The sequence below is a fragment of the Nothobranchius furzeri genome, chromosome 3 (assembly GCF_043380555.1).
Source record: "Nothobranchius furzeri strain GRZ-AD chromosome 3, NfurGRZ-RIMD1, whole genome shotgun sequence".
In the NCBI taxonomy this organism is placed as follows: Eukaryota; Metazoa; Chordata; class Actinopteri; order Cyprinodontiformes; family Nothobranchiidae; genus Nothobranchius; species Nothobranchius furzeri.
The window spans coordinates 63,438,810-63,456,216 of record NC_091743.1 but is presented as its reverse complement, the minus strand read 5'-3'; the positions used below and the strand labels follow the sequence as shown (position 1 = coordinate 63,456,216).

The window sequence follows — 17,407 nt, the reverse complement described above, 5'->3', positions numbered from 1 at the left end:
AGCAACAGCAGGTTGCCCTTGAGGCTAACAAAAAAAAAAGACACCTAAACTTCTTAAGCTGATCAGAAAGAGAAGGCCAAAGAGCTGATTTGTTACCAAATATATCAAATCGCCAAGAAGAAAAGCACAGAAGTTGATTAGTTCCCATCCTGCCAATGCATTTTTCATCCTCTGGATTTACATTTTTCCCAACATCTTAATAAATTAGTGATATTTTGAGCAGAAGCATTAAATCCACTTCAGAAGGGAAGCCACATCCTGGTGTTTTCACTGCTCAGCCTCTGTAATTTGAGAAACTTTTTAACAGCCAAGTCTTGCACAAACCGGTTGATCCACTTTTTTCTCTTGAAGTAGTGACAATACTGTAGAAAGACCTCATTTGTACAAATCCATCAGGACAAAACACTAAAAGAATTTATGCCAACTGCACCCTTTAAAAATTTGGAATTTTTTTTATTGGTAAAAAAAGTATTTTATTAGATTTCTTGTAATCTACTAAAGAATGGCCATTTTAAAAGAGAGCAAGACTGATTCAGTCACCCAGATCAGAGGAGGAATGTGCCATAAATGTAGATTAAACACAAGATAACTGATTTCAAACACAGGCTTAACTGGTGGGGACACAACAACAGCTTTCAGCTGAATCGCTGACTAATCCCTGCTTTCTGTATTCCTATGCCAAATTTTCCCAGAAATCAACATTATTTAAGTGGAACTTGGGCAGATCTTCTTACCACTTTTTCTCCAGTCTTCCCAGAGAGGATGGCTCTGGCCTTGGCCTTGGTGAGGGGGAAATGTTTTAGATAGGCTTCATAGAGATGGCGGGCCAGAGCCCTCAGATCCGCTGCCTCCGGGTGCAAATGCTCCATGTCGGATGAGAACTCGGCCAGCAGTTTGTCCTTCTCCGCCTGGGGCATGCGGCCAAAACGAATGGCTGGGAAAGGAAACAGAAATGTACATTAGAGCACCACGGAAAAACAAAAAATACACAAATAAACAGTGTTAGACTCAGGCTGAAATGTTTCATCTAACACCGTTGTGGTGTTTCAAACTGAGCTATAGACAATTTGTTTATAACTTTATTGTTTACATTAAAGCAGAAATCCGAAGATTTTTGTCAGAGGGCACCGAGGCAGAAAAACGTATTGCACCTTTAGCCCCTCACAGATACTTCCGTGATTTTGGTTAGAAGCAACAACACTTAGTCGTGAACACGCATCTCTAGCCGGCCCACAGATAAAACATCGTTTTACATTGCAATTACATTTAACTCTGGAGATATGAAAAAAAAGTAATTTAAAAAAAGCTTTGGCAAAGCTTTAAATTGAACCTTTTTTCTTTGGTGAAAATAGAAGAATGTTTATTTCTACGCTGGTAAAGAGTTGCATAACAAAAGCAGTAAATGAATCAATGGCCTTTTGTCTTTGGAACTTTAAACTTTTTATTCCCCACCACAACGGTGTTAGATGAAACATTTCAGCCTGAGTCTAACACTGTTTGCAATTTTTATTCCAGCTGAATGATACTGTATGTTTAACTCCCTGTTTTCATGTTATCCAGCTTATTCACATATATTTTAAATACTTACTTGTCCAAAAGAAATGCCGCCAACTCTGCATTGTCTATACGTCCTCAAACACTCAAGCATGCTTGGTGACAAAAGTGGATTTGTGATGCTATTGGCTAAAGATGAGCGGCGCTCAATTCAAACTGCATGGGGCTCTGTGTGTGTGTGTGTGTGTGTGTGTGTTTGTGGGGGTGGTGGGGTGGTGGTGGTGGGGGGGGGGGGTGTTTAGACTTAGCAAACTAAAAAAATGACTTACTGTCTACATTATATCAGCGTACAAAGTAAGAATATCACTTTTATGGATTTCTAAAACTTAATTATTAAATCCTGAAAGGGGAAAACTCCAGATTTCTGCTTTAACTCCTAAATCCACAACCTTCCTATTTTACCTTTACCATTGTAAACTGACGTCTGTTTTAAGTAGCTGCATAATGCTTCTCTTTTGGAGCCTTTCAGCTGCTTGTGCAGTGGCTCAGTTTCCTAAGAGCTAAAATATTTAGACGGCGATCTATGAATTAGATAGAACGGCTAACGTCCACATGATGACCTTCTATCTGGACCTAACAAATATTACTGAAGCACAGAAATTTTTATTCCAGCTGAATGACACTGTATGTTAAACTCCCTGAACAGTTCCTAATATCTAACTGCATCACAAACAGGCTAAAGCAGTTTTTTTCATGATGTGAAACCAGATTTCCGAGCGTTTAAAGGCTGAACCCAGAACAGAGACATGAAGGGAATTCTTAGACAGCTTTTAACCGAGCCTCACGAAGACAGATGCAGAGGTAATAACTTAAGATAAATGGTCCTGTAACATTTTTAGCAGTTGTGTATTAGTTCCCTTACCGTGATGATAGCTTTGTGATTTAATTTACACGACTCACTGAAAAATGATCCCTATCTACAGTTTTTCCCCTTCCCTTCTGTTGCTGCAGGTAATTTAACACCAAACATTTAACAATACTGAACAAAGAGGGCGGGTTTGATTTCATTTGCAAAAAGCGTGTGCTCTTTTTGTCTAGAAATATTCAGAGCATCGAGTTTAGAAGCGTAGTTTGTTTGAAGTATATTTTTGTGGCACTCACAACATTATAGTCTTTCAGGCTGTTAATTTAACTTCACTACTTTAAATGTAGTTTTGGCTAAGTTTACACTGAAAGTTGAATTTGCACAGAGTCTGGTGAGAATTAGGAAAGATTTCGTGCCATTCAGTGACGTCTAACCGTTTCTTAAAAGGTGGAAATCATTAATTATCCCCCACTTCCATTCAAACCTGCTTTTACTGCAGCTTTACGTGGTTGTGTAACTCTTGTGTATTCGATGAAAGCACACCTTGTGCAAATTAATCCAAACAAAAAAAGTGGGCCTACCACTTATTGAGCAACAAGCCTGCAGTAGTGACACAGCATGTTTGGAGAAATCGGTTAAACTCGGAGTGCTCTGAGATGTCAATCATTGGTAAATTAAAAACCCACACTGGGCACATTTTCAAAGCCTCGGCTGTAAACTCATGAAGCAGCGAGATAGGAGTGAACGTGGGCTGAGTCACACACACACACACACACACACACACACACACACACACACACACACACACACACACACACACACACACACACACACACACACACACACACACACACACACACACACACACACACACACACACACACACACACACACACACACAGATAAACAAACCAATTATAGTAGATTGTAACATTAATGTGCAGCACTTTTGCTCATAAATCTAAATGTAAATATTTTGTTCACCAACTCCACCCATAAGGTCAATGCATTGGAGGGTAGCTTCTGAAGAGTCTTAACGAGAAGATTCTGATGAACAAGCTGCTTTCTTCTAACTGTTATGCTTCTGGTAGAAAAAAAATGAAATTTAACAGTCAGCTTGCCTTTGCATAACTGAGAAACTACTGCAGCAGTATATTTGATTCAAGTTTTAAAAGACCATATTTGCTCATAGTAGCAAACAGGAAGCAGTTAATAGACTAAATAGCTTGAGAAAACCAGAGAAAAGAAAGAAAATGATGAAACAATCATTTAAAGGTCTAGAACACTTGTTTAACTCATTCACTGCCAATGACGACTAAAGCCGTCATTTGCATTTTTTTTAACTGTGTGGGCATCGGAACGAGCCCCCGCACAGTGAGAACAAATACCTCAGCTCTAAAGCCGATCTTCATCCGCATACGTCACACGTCACGTGATCAGGAAGCAGAAAATCCATGTGTTAGATCGTTTTGGGCCGCTGCTTTAAAAAAAGTGAGGCGCGAACCGGAAAAGCTTCTGTTCAACAACGGATTATGAAAGAACGGACAAAGAGCGGATAAAGCTCAAAACGCGCAGATTCTTCCCGACATAAGAGGTGAGTCTCCGCTTTGTTTTGGTTGTTTTGGCGTCGACATCATCCTAGGGCGCAACGTTTTGTGACTCTTAAAAAACAGTAAAAACGGTGAGAAACGCTGGCAGCGAAGGGCTTTACTGATCAGGAAACGACTGGCAGCGAATTAGGTAATCAGTACATTTGCTGTGGTCTCTAGTGGGAATGAATGCCTTGTAAGTCGTAGTCTTGTGATGAAAAGCCCTGGTGCACCATCATCAGGAACTAGAAGTGAGTCGCACCAGAGTTGAGTTTCAGACGGCAGGATCTGGAGTCTTATTTCTGGGGCTAAAAGCGATGTGACTCTACCACTGACTATATTTGCTCTTAATGTTTTATCTCCACAAATAACACAGACATGAAGGAGTTCTGCCGTGTGGTGCAGGTGCTAATGTTAATGGTTAGCTTCTGCTAGTCGAAACATTCTCAGGGGCAGGTGAGAACAGGAGGAGTGGGTTTCAGCAGCCGAACCCAACTCACGGAGTCACACATCAAGTTGTTCTATTGATTTCCATTTAGTGGTGCTGCTACTGCTGCTACTATCAGTGTTTGGTGTTGTAGCGGCGCTTTTGTGAGGAAACTTATATAACCACCTTAAGTAAATTAGTGTAGGTAAAATTCAAGTACAAACACCTGAAAACAATTCTTACCTTTAGATTATTTCCTTGAATTATTGGAGTAGTAGCTTTTCATGTTTTGATGGTATGATGTCATTTCCTGTCATTTTTACAGATAATACCTGTACATTATACAGATTTGTTTACTATGTTATTAATATTGAGGCACAATTTCAAATGGTCAGTGTGCATTTAGTATTTTCCAATGATTATTGTTATTAAAACAATTATAAATTTAGAGTTTTTTGATTCAAAGTGGGAAATGTGAATTTTTCGTATTGCTTTCCAGTTTCAAGAAGTAGAAAATTATTATCAGATGAAATATACATATCTTTTAGTCGACTAAATAAGACTAAAATAAAAGACTGTTAAAAAAAGATTGGATGACTAAATTGTGGCTAAAATTAAAAACTATTTGTTTGCAATGATGTTGGCCAATCATAGTCGAGATATCCAAATATCAGGAAATAACAACAAGTATGACTCCAAATCTTGCTGTTTTCGAACCCCCTCTGCTCTGGCTAATTTCTACTTCTTAAAAGAGAAGCACAAGGAATTCATTTATAGTAAAGGCCACTGCAAATGTGTTGGTTTTAACTGCTACCGCACCACATTGACCAAAAATGTGTTGTATCTAAATCAGTTGACGCATCCATCAGTTCTCAGGAGCCAAATATTTTATGCTAAATTATGTGACAAAAGTGCAGACGCATTTTGCTACAGCAGGAATGTCCTTACACAGACAAAAGAAGGGTTTTTCTTAAAATGCTTGCCTTAAATTTGATAATTTGCACCAGTGCAGGGAAATGCTGTCTGACTGGCAGCATAAACCAAGCCCAAAAATGTCCCTTTGCAAGGATTTAGCAAATCAGATGAAGTTGCAAAGACCTCCTTACACATGCAGTCCTTTGCAGAGATTGAGCCTCTGTGTAGTGAGATGACTTTTGGACATCACTCTCTTACCATTGTGCGACATGCCCACATTGAGGCACTTCTGGAAACGACAGTATTGGCATTTGTTGCGGGACTTCTTGTGAATGCGACAGTGAAGGTCACAGTGATCGTAGACTAACTTTAGCCTGATAGTGCGTCTGAAGAAACCCTGTGAGACGAAAACAGAAACAGTTATTAACGGAAACAGTCACTGCAATCTTTGGTTGTGTTCTTTTATTACTGATTTACTGTGATAATGCTGGACCACTTATATGACCACAGTGCAAGACAGCTTCTCCTTTGAAAAGAGGGGGAAATACGATGAAGACACTAGTTATGGACACCATTTGGATTGCATTAAAATCATGCTGTAGGTGACACTGTCAAGGTTAAAGAAAGGCCACTGCAAGAACAAGATGTCAAGAACTATCGCTCATTTACTCCCACAAACCCTAAGAGTCTCTAAGGTTTTGGCTCCTCGCTATTAATAATTAATCTGAGAGGGAATCGATCATATTTCTGACAAGTGTATCTAAAAGCAGATTATGTTTCAGGGTGTGTTTTTATATATTCAACCTTAGGACCAAAGAAGCCATAAGACTTCAATTTATCACAGCTATAAAATGTCCAGCCGTGGTCCCCCCCCCCCCCCCCCCCACACACACACCCTGTCAAACACGTGTTCCTCACTGAGGGGTTTTCTGTTTAGTAAGTAATCTAATAGAGGAATAACAGCGTATGACAGGCACAAAAACAAAAAGAGTCTGGGTGCTGCAAGATTTACTAAATTCATTTTGTGTAAGCTGAAAAATCCCCATCTGAAGAATGTTTGAGTGTTTATCATCCACGCCACTGAGATCCAGATGCTTCTTTTTTTTAATCGTAGGTTATTTACAGAAGGAGGAAGTTAAAGGGGGTCAGGGCTCCGCCTCAAAAAAGAATGTTTTCTGTTTTGAAACAATTAAGGGATTGCCTGCTTGGCTGACCCCCCTCTTCTGGCGAGTCTCCCCTGAGACCGACAGAGAACAATAACTACCGTACCTTTAGTTTCATTCAGTACAGATAGGTACAGCATGACTGAGGGACAGAAAACAACACTTCTCTGTACTCTAGTTGAGTCCAGGCTATAGGTGATGGCTGTGTTCTACTAGGCGACAAACGCAACATCACAACAATGCACAGGTAAAGTCAGTAGGTAGGGAATTTTTTGCTGGTACATTTTATGCAATGTTGCTTAATGCTATTCACATACCAATGGCAGCCAATAAATTTTAATGTTTGGTCAAAAGAAAGAAAAGTTATAGATGCATCTGAATCGTACAATCCTGGAAAAACATCCTCCAATCACTGTGAACGTCCAGTGATTGGATCTGGTTGCATCCATCAACCCCCTCCTCTGCCTGTCCCACCCCCTCTGCGCGTTCTCAATTTGGAGCAGCTGAACAGGAAGTGACATCAGATCCAGGCTAGCAATATTAGCTTGCACATTAAATCGTTCTATGGTTATGTTGCCTGAGCTGAAGTAATTACTTCCCTGCTTGATTTCCAATCTAGATCCCAGTGGCTTCTCCCTCTTAAACCTTTATGGGGAGAGAGTCCAGAGAGCTCCTGACCGGCACTGAACTATGAAGGGCCCGTCAGAAGCCCAGAGGCTCTGCGGCTGTTAAGTGGCTGTGCGATGTTAGCAGAAAAGGTGTCAACAACGAGTCGAAAAGGGAAGATAACATTAAGTTTTTACGGTTGTTTGATAGAATTTATTGTGTCCGGAATTCTCCTTAGAGGGAAACCTGAAGAAAGAGGATTGGACCTTTAGACTGTGTTGTTTTTCCAAATGTAGCTTGCTTGAATTGTTTTTTAGATATATTATGATCACCAACACAAAATGCTAATCTGTGTTGGTTTCATCTCGTGGACTGGAAGACAAAGGTTTGACTGATATTAAGATAAAATGTTGAATTACATTACGTTGAACATCCTGCGCATTACTTTTGTTCTTCTTTGGTTTCAAATAGTCCAGAACTTTGGGACTGTCTTTTAAAAAAAACACACACAAAAAACTGTCAGGCTTCCTCCATTGTATGATCACATCAAGCCTGTTTTACAGATATGTGGCAAACAATTCCAAGTAAACACACTCCCATTCCATTACAGCAAACTGGAAATCTTAGAATCGGTGGAGGTCGGTCTTTGGAGTTACTTGAATACGTGTTCAGGGAAAATACCCAGAAAGAACCAAGTCCTGTTCTACAGTATTTTACAGTATCGGGTGCTTGTGGGAACGCCGTAACACTCAAAACACTGGTGTGTCAAGCAGGACATGAGATCTTGTTCACATAACATTCAAGCTCATCCTTTTCAGAGGGACCAGAAATAGCTAAGCAGAATTTTCCTAAAAACAACCCAAATAAAGAGATTATGGGCAAAAATATTTCATATTTTAGTTTAGTCTGTGGGAGATTGTCATCATTTAAGTACATGTCCAATATCTCCGGTGTAGCTTGAACTGTGATCGCTTAATTACAGTAAAAGAATGTTTCTGTCTTGATGATCAGAGCGTCTACAGTGTATAACCGACTTCATTGTGCAGTGGTTTGAAAACTTCTTGGAACTAAACCAAAAGCTGACACACAAAGACCCACTGCTAAAACCGAAAATCCATCTCATCTGAGCTTGGAACGGTGTGCAACAATTTATAGTTTGTCTTCCTATAATGTCAAAAATATTTCAAAGAAAATGGAAATATGTCTGAAACTTCACCCACACGCTATCAGTTATTTATACTCCTTACAGACAGACAGACACATTGACTGAAACCTAAAGGGGCTGCTGTTTTTCTGCAGAAGCACTTGCCTAAGATGAAATGGTGCAGAATGGAAAATGTTTGGCTTCTGTGGTGAGAGCGGCAGACATCAAAAGTATAAAAACTGCCCACTACTCCAAACACATTGCTATTATCAATTCCAGCAACATGTGAAAGACACAGAACTGAAAAAGCGAAGAGTAGCAGAGAAACACAACTTGAAGCTAACACAGCTTCCATTTCCTGATCTAACTGTAAAGTGGTGTGACTGTCATTTTTTTTTTTGCATATCTTAAGAATTATTTCTTCACTGCTATACAGTACAACTCTATACATCAGTTTCATAATCTTCAGAATGATGGAAAATTAATTTGAAACCTCACATAAACTAAATATGTGGGAGTTTCATGTATTCATCAGCCTTTGAATGAATGTCTCTTATGTTGCACCTTCTGCACTGTAACTGCTCACTGTTTAACTTTACATTGTCTTTATTCTGAGTTAATTAGATCTAATTTATTTGAGTATTTTAATCACGCTGTCGTGTTATTTTAATGTTCACGCTATTCTTGCTAATGCAAAGCACACAGAATTGCCTCTGTGTATGACATGTGCTATATAAATAAAGCTGCCTTGTCTTGCCTACTCCTTTAAAAACACATTTAAAATTTTATCAACATTTCACAATGATGAGGTCATTATTTAGGCTGTTCTTTTAATCCTTTGTTTTTTTATTGGAATTTTCTCCTATTTTATTATTTTGCATTTTTAAGAACATCATTACTTTATTTATTTAATATAAAATTAGGCATAAAAAGTGTTTCCTCTTCATTTCATCTGTTTTTCAGGCCTACCTTACAGCCCTCACAGGCATGGACACCGTAATGAAACCCAGAGGCTTTGTCCCCACACACACGACACTCGATGTTTAACGCCGTCGCTGACGCATCATCTGGAAACTTGGAGAACGCGGGACTGTCAGAGTACTGTGGAGGTGACTCGGGCTCCAGCTTGATCGAATCTGAGAGTGAAAACAACACCAGGGTTAACTTTATCCTACAATGGTTTTATATGCTTTGAGCATGGACAGGACTCACTGTGCATGTCTAGCTCTGTCCTATAGCTGTGCATGTTTGCGTAGTCCATGTTGGTGAGGTGTTCTTCACTCAGCGGTGGACTGATGTCGTAGGCCACACCGACGGACGAGATGGAAGAGACGAGCGAGGGAGACAGGGAGGACGGGATGGAGGAGGAGGAGGAAATGGAGACGTAGTCTGATGTGGACAAATGTTTCATGTCGAGGCAGTGGGAGCTGTCATCCAGCTCTGGCAGGTCCACCGTGCTCAGGCTGAAATTCACGGGCCAAGCCAGGAGCTGCTGGGTGTCCACCATGTCTACAGGACAAAAATAAGAACCAAGGAAACTTCAGCTGATGCAACATGAAACTGTAAAGTAGGCAAAAGATAATATATCATGTCCCGACATAATGTGGCCTTGATGAAAAAAAAGTAGTGTAACGGCTTTTGTTGGGTGGAGAAAGAGGAAAAGACAGAGAAAAGGATCAAACAAAAAAAGATAAATGGAGAAGAAAAAGGACAGTTCATTTAGATTTTAGATCCATGTATAGCATTTTAGGGTTAATCATGAACTGACTACTCAGAAAAGGTCAAAACGTCAGGGTAGACACACACCCACCCACCCACACACACTCCCAAAAAAACATCATGAGCAGCACCCTCAGTCCTCCTGCTCATTCCTGCAGTCTGACTGTTATCAAGCAAACAGGGAGGCAGATTGTGTCACAGGGAGTACAAGACGAACTCTGGCAGCGAGGAACGTCTCTTCTGCTCAAAACACGGTCTTCCTCTGCTGCTGTTTGGGTGGCTAGCGATGCGATTGCTCAACCAAAGGACACAGAAGGCATGCCAAGGATGTAAGACTGACTTTTGGGCATCAAAGAACTTCTTATTGTTTAAAAACATGCAGTTCTTTTAACTGATCATCAATAAAATTCTATCACTTGATGCTTTTGGGTAGGAATGTTTGATGTTGAATTTTTAACTGATATCTGATATAATTGACTCTTCATTTCTGATACTGATATAAACTGATACATATACATGCCCCCCCCCCCAAAAGGAAAACCATTAGGTAACTAGCATCACATCATTCATATTTAAACCTTAACCATAACTCTCAGCAAAACTTGATCACTACTTCTGCCAAATCTGCCAAACAAGCATAACTTCCAAACAATTCTAACTTTCCCTCAAGTCTGTCATATTTTAACATTATGAGTATGAAGAGTTTTATGTATGTGCATGGTATATAAAAGCTGTGTCAGTAAAGGAGTATAAACCAATATCAATAGTTTTAATGCCAATATCAGCCACTAATATCCAATATTATTACTCTCAATTCATTCACAGTCAGCATTTGGATACATTTCTCAAAATGTCTGGACCATTTTTCCTCTGTTTGATCAGTTTTGGTTCTTTCATCAAATTTTATGACACCAAGAATATAAACTGAAAGCCTCCTGGAAATATGTCTTCTTCATTCTTCCAATTCTCTCTAGATGTTTGTTGGTACAGGCAGGTCAGGTTCTGAGGCATGCAGATGGTCAGATATTGGAGGAGAAAAGTCAGCCGAGATGATCAAAGTCCAGCCATCAGAGATAACTACAGTTCATATAAAACAAGCCAAAGACCGGGGCTGAAGGTTCGGGGGCCAGTTTGTTTAAAGTCGTTTTGCAGGGATAAAATTTGGAGCTATTAGGATGTGGTTATTTTTGAGCTAATCGCACACAAACTGCTGTGTTTCAGGAGAGGGAGGCTCCTGCTGCAGCTCATTAACAATCAGCAGGTCCAGCTATAAGAGGAAAAGGAGAACACATCTCCACGCCGGATGATTAACTACAACTTGGTAGTTCCAGCCCTTTGCGTCTCCAGGTTTACTCTAGTGATTTTTGGAATTTTTAACCCTTTGATGCATAATGGTCACTACAGTGGACAGGTACTCAAAATTGTTATTTCTGTATTTTTGCTATTAAGCACAGCTGTTGAAGACTTTATAGCATGTGAGCCCCTCCATTTGGACTTCAGTAAGGCAAGCCAGCATATTTCATGTTCAGAATGCACGTTGTCCACTGAGGTGGACATGTAATGAATTATTTGTAAATTAACAAAATGTTACAAAAAATATTTGTTGAAATTTGTTTCATTCACACCTAAAGATGAATGAAAAAAATTGTTTAAAAAATCATGGTTGAAGATTTAATAATTCATGCATCAGAGGGTTAAGTCTCTGTGGATTAACCCTGCTTACCTGTTCCTAAGATTTTTGAATCTATGACTACGTTTACATGCAGCCAATATCTGGGTTATGATCGGGTTAAGGTCGGCATTCGGGTTTCTGAGTTGATCAGAATAACCCGTTTACAAGCACAAATAGAAAGAGTTACCCCTAACTTGCATAACCCGATGTAAATGCGGACGTTGGGGTAGCGCCAGGATGTATGGACTACGTCCAGACGCAATACGCGTCATTTCCGGTTCTTCTCGTTCCGGTATCCGTGAAAACAACAACATGTTTCCCAGTTCAGAAGAGATAGCGACCGCGTTTGTTTGCGCTTTAGTTTCCTCGTCACTCCGAAAGTGTGGTGCTGTGCTGCGACTCGCCATGTTGCTCCCAACTTGTTGTTTACTTCCGGAGTTCTGGCGCATACAAGACGTCTCGCTACTCAAAAGACCAAGATTCCTTGCGAACAGAGCATGCGCAGAACACACGCTTTGATGGGGATATCCCGGTATGCATTTACACGACCAAACATTCGGGTTAGAAAAGGGTTACCCCAGGTGTAGTAGGTTATGAGCATATCCGGGTTTCTGGCAGTGTTTACATGGACCTGCGGAACCGGGTTATTGTGAATATTCGGGTTTTAAAAGGGTTACTGGCTGCATGTAAACGCACTGATTGTGGACCTTACCATGACTCCTCAAGATTCTCCTTGGATTTCTGAAGCTCCTCTGGTTCTCCTGTGGCTCCCCAGTTACCTTTCCACAGTCCCACTGGATAACTCTCCTCTGCTGGATAACTCACCTGTGCTTCATAAATCTTCTGGACGCAGCACTCACCGTTCTCCTCCCTATCGGCCCACTCTCCTGCTCTCCTCGCGCTCCCTCTCCTGGACACCCCCCTTCCTGGATTCACCCCGGCACTCCACCTACCCTCCCCTACTCCTCAGCTCCCCATAAGTCTTAACTCTGCACCTAACTAGTTCTGACTTGCCTCCCTGTACTCACCTGGTCCTCTGCTATCCCCTCCTCAGACGCTGCAGTTCCATTGCAATCCACTGGGCCTTATCCAGTGCGTCCTCAGTTCCCTATTATTTTAATAAAGATACTTTATTTTTACCAGTTTGGTGCACAAGTGTTGATTCTGCATGTTTTGGGTTAAACTCGTCCCCAAAACCGTGACAACAGGTGGGTTGACGAAGTTTAAAATGAATTACCGGTATGTGTAAAATATTACCTCTTAATTTTAGAACAATAAAAGGTGTGCTACACTGAAACAACAGTTTTTTTAAATATTTCTGGTTATAATCAGCCACTCTGAGTTTTTTTTATGCAGGCTGAACATTAAAATGGTCTCCTACACCTAGTTCCTGCATTAGCTTCTGATAGGAAATAGACGGTGAAACTCTAAAATAAAAAAAATCCTGACAAATCTACGTTATAATGTTAACATTCATATACTCACCCATCTATGGTCGGGATGGGGAAGGCTGTTGTTGGTTTAGCATCCAAACAGCAGAGAACATCTTGGCTAATAGAAGTTAACCGTTAGCAATAGCAACTCCACCACATGGCAAAACTCCTCCAGGCTTGTGTTACTTGTGGAGATAAAACATCAGTGTTGCAAATAAAGTCAGTGGTAGAGTCACGTTGCTGCTAGCCAATCAGAGGGAAGATGTCCAATTATCAGAGAGACATCAAACCCTTATTTCTGAAGCTCTCCTCTGATTTGGCAATCTTCTAGATCCTGAAAGAGGCACACCAGGGCTTTTTTTACCCAGAGTATGACTTACAAGGCATTCATTCCTACTAGAGATCACTACAAATATATTTACTCAGCAAGTGAACCAAACCTTTATCAATTTTATTTAAGGGCTCGCCAAAGCTGTGTGTGAAACATTCCCTTTGACAGGTTAAAGCGGGGTTTACCAGAAAAAGTCAAAACACGTTAAACAAGACTTCAACAAAATCTAAATATGTGATAAGTGTTAAATGTGTGTATTTCAAACATAAATCATCCTAATTAATTATAACCTGATGTAATAATGACCTGGATCTGAACTAAAGGGACTGCCAAAAGGAAATGTGACAGTTTATTAATATTCAATAAAGCAAAAGGTCTGTGAACTAAAACCTTTATGACCGACACAGATTCTCAGAATAAGTTAGAGCCATTCCTACCTCCGGTGCCCCCTTAGACAAAGAAATAGAAACAAAGAATTACGCAGCTGGACTAAAATAGTAAAACTCAGATGGCACTAGGTATAAAAATGGCTGGCATGAGTTCTAATTTACTTGCCAAAACATCCCTGTGGAACAAACATCCTCTTCCAAATGCATATTGTTTCCCTTTGTTCTCGTTTGGAATGTGGCAACGAAAAGTCAGCGGGGGTCCACTTAAAATTCTCATGGACTCTGGTATTGTTTCACAACCGGACAGAGAATTATAGCATATGTATGTGAGTGTGTGTGTGTGTGTGTGTGTGTGTGTGTGTGTGTGTAGCTTCCACTGTTGACTATTAATAACCAGAGAAACCTGGTTATTTTTCCATTTGCTGGCCACTTTCCAGCTGATACTAAATTAAATCTGAGCGCTGGTGCAATGGAATGACTTGTGCTCTGCTTGGCATTAGTTCACTATGGGGAAAGGGATCTAATGGGAAAGAGGGAAATCCAGAGGCTAACGACAAGAGAGATAAAGCAGCGGGTGACAGGGAGCGAGTAGTCCCAGGACTACTGACGGAAATCAAACTGCACCCTGGAGATTCTAAGAAAAAAAACATTTACATGAGGAAATCCATGTTCTTGTTAACGACAGCAACCTGGCAGTTAAACCAAAGTCATGTCATAACTGCAGCTGAAAACAAGTTTGGACTGAAACTTCTAGCCCAGGATTGTTCTTGGAAACAATAACATGCAAAATCTGTTGAATATAAGTTTGAATCTGTGAGCGTTGTGTAGAAAAAACAAGCTGTCAGACATGATAAAAGGTGACAAATGATTAGTAAAAAAGGCCTGTGCAGTTTGTCTCAGGTTTGCAAAGGTGTGAGCATGTCCGCGCGTGTGGGACTGTTGTGCCGGCGTCTTCAGCCTGTTCTCACATTTCCACGTGTCAGAGCTTGACTTCCAGGTATGAGTACGCTTCTCAAAAAGTGCTTTCTATTATGTACCCCTTCAGTTGTGACACAATAATAAAGCGCTGGGAGAAAACTAGCAGGCGAGACGTGCAGCTCCTAGAAGCACGACTCATACCGACTCACTAAAGCGTGAGTCTACACCACACGTCAGCAGGAAAGGTCTCAGTTTTAGGCTCAGACTTTATTACCACATAAAAATAAGTTTCAACACTTAAATTCACCAGAGTCTGAGCTGCTGTTTACAAAATCTGAAGGCAACAGCTACGGAAAAATGAAGCAAAATCAAGTGAAAGACAGGAAATCTTTCCTTCAGGGAAAGGGTTGTGAAATAAATGTCATGTTTTTGATCCTCGGATTTCCTCACAACAACCATGACTCCATCGAAACAGGACTAAAGCCACAAATCGGATTTCTGCAGATAGCCGGAGTGCTTTAAACGAAGTACCATCAAAAATCTCCCTGCTAGAAAACTCCGTCTCTTCAGAGGGTTTAGAAGCCCTCGATACGCCTACGCACCAGAAGTCATTTAGTGGTCAGGTTGAAAAAAATGATGAAGGATTAAAGAGAAGTTTAAAGGTGTTAAGAGAGAAAGCAGTCTGGCACATTTTAGTCATGTGGGAGACAAAAGGAAGAACCTGCTCTGCTGCATTCAAGGCCTTCACACTCTTATCTTCACTCTGAGTAAAAACTATGCACCAGGGAGAAAAAAGAATCAATTACACCAATAATCATGATTAATTACAAATGTATGTTGTTAAAAATCTTTCAAATGTGGAATCAGAAAGAGCACTGTAGTTTCAGAAGTTTATTTTTTTCATCGATCGGTCCCAGCAAAGGAAACTGGAAACAGGTATGTGACTGCGGGCTCCAGCAGAGTTGCACGTTGGTTGTGTGTAGCTCAGTCTAACAGGTGGTATCGCCTTCACAGAAGTGTGAACGCAGAGTAGCATGTTGCTGGGTATTTCCTCTCAAGAAGAGTGCATGGTTTTCTCTCCTCACCCAGAAAGCCATTTATGTTGTCAGAGGTGTTTTATGAAAGTGTTGAGGGAGTTTCTGTGTGCCAGGGAGAGAGAGCGAGCTTGGTGACTTCCTGACCTCTTCATGTAAAACAGCATGCGGTTCAGTGTCAGTGACTAAAACAAAGATATGCCCGCCTGCACGTCTGGCTCACAGTCCCCGCACTTTCTTTAAACAGATTTTGAATGCTTCATTTGTCCTCCATAGGGAAACTGTGGGTCTATGGAAACACCATGCACTGTAGGAATATTATGGTTTGTTTGACTAAGCAATCTGTTTTAACTAGTTTGCATTAGGGGTTGTATCAACTAGTCGACTAGTCGAATAGTCGACTTCACTGCTCTGTAGTGACTTTTTATGCCTGTCATCGACTAGTCGCTGTCACGTGATAATGACCGACAAGAGGCAGTCCTCGGAAAAGACAGCAGGTGACAAGCCCCTGCGCTTTGGGAGGCGACGAGCTGTGCCAGAGCGTCAGTATCTGACGCCCGCCATAAAACGAACATTTGACCGAATTGTGACGTTTACCCTCTTGCAATTTAACCTTCCCCTCACCCCCATCTTAACCTTAACCAGTGTGCACATGCAAAGCTCTGATCGTTGACACGCTCCAGACATCTGCGTCTTGAGCACGGCCACAGTAACATTACCAAATTAGGTGTCGCCACCTCAAAAACTAATTTAACACGCGATCGTTCATGTCGGCTCATTTCCTTTTAAGTTTTTTGTCTCTTATTTGTGCCTGATGCGTGGAGCGGAGCCCATCACCTGTTTTGTCGCACCTTACCGGTGTGGCCGGCGCGCAACAAGCACTCCGCTGTTTTTGCGGTCAGTACATCTTTTAGAACTGCAGTTCAAAGGTAACTCATAAGGTGAATATGAACCCAGGTAGCAGTTTCTCTTTAGGATTGAGAGGAGATGCAGGAAGATAATAAACAGGCAGGACAGAAAAATAGTCAAATAAAAACAAGTTCCTTTTTGTACCTGGTGGTGGCAACAAACAGACACCATTGAAGGTAATCAGAAGTGAGGAACAGAAAATGAAATAATTATTTTAATGTTTAGAGCAGCAGGAACTTCGAGAGGCTGCAGGCGCATCAGTGAGTTTGCAAGATGCATAAACTACCGCTGTTAAAAGAAATGTGTTAAACTTTGAAAACGTGGGCGCAATTTTAATTGTCAAAAACTCCAGCGACCCCCCCCCCCCCCCCCCGCGTCGAAAAAAAAAACACTTGGTCACCCATCGTCAGTTTTAGCCGCTTCAGGTGTATGACGTCATCAACGACTAGTCAAAGTCGACTCAATTTTCATTACTTGACGGTCGACTTAAAAAAATATTAAGTCATGCAGCCCCTAGCATACTCAGGGTCACACTTCAAAAGCTGCAAGTGTTAAAATTTTGACTTTACTCTTTAGGAAATTACCACTTTTTTCCTTTCTACTGGTGTGAAGACACACATGTACCTGAAAGTGCTTTCCCCTTCTGCACCTCAACAATCAAACAGGAGTGTAGTGGAAAATCAAGTGTAAACCAAGTGTCATGTGGAGGTCTGGACTATCTTGACTAATCTGAAAGTCTGCTCTGATCTGAAAAATCCACCCTGCTTGGTACCGACTTGACTCACGACATATCTTCAAA

The 17,407-nt window shown here is 40.9% G+C and overlaps 1 protein-coding gene across 2 annotated transcripts in view; it reads right to left on the bottom strand.

Annotated features, from left to right (window-relative positions):
- The window catches only part of pparg (peroxisome proliferator-activated receptor gamma), a 44,548-nt gene that overhangs the window by 8,737 nt on the left and 18,404 nt on the right, over positions 1 to 17,407 (bottom strand). For both annotated transcript variants that reach the window (XM_015959069.3, XM_015959068.3), the window contains exons 2-5: positions 9,416 to 9,712; positions 9,173 to 9,339; positions 5,549 to 5,687; positions 735 to 934 (exon numbers count right to left, since the gene is read on the bottom strand). In XM_015959069.3, the coding sequence (XP_015814555.3) occupies positions 735 to 934; positions 5,549 to 5,687; positions 9,173 to 9,339; positions 9,416 to 9,710 (801 nt within the window). In that variant the 5' untranslated portion in view covers positions 9,711 to 9,712. The remainder of the gene's footprint in view (positions 1 to 734; positions 935 to 5,548; positions 5,688 to 9,172; positions 9,340 to 9,415; positions 9,713 to 17,407) is intronic.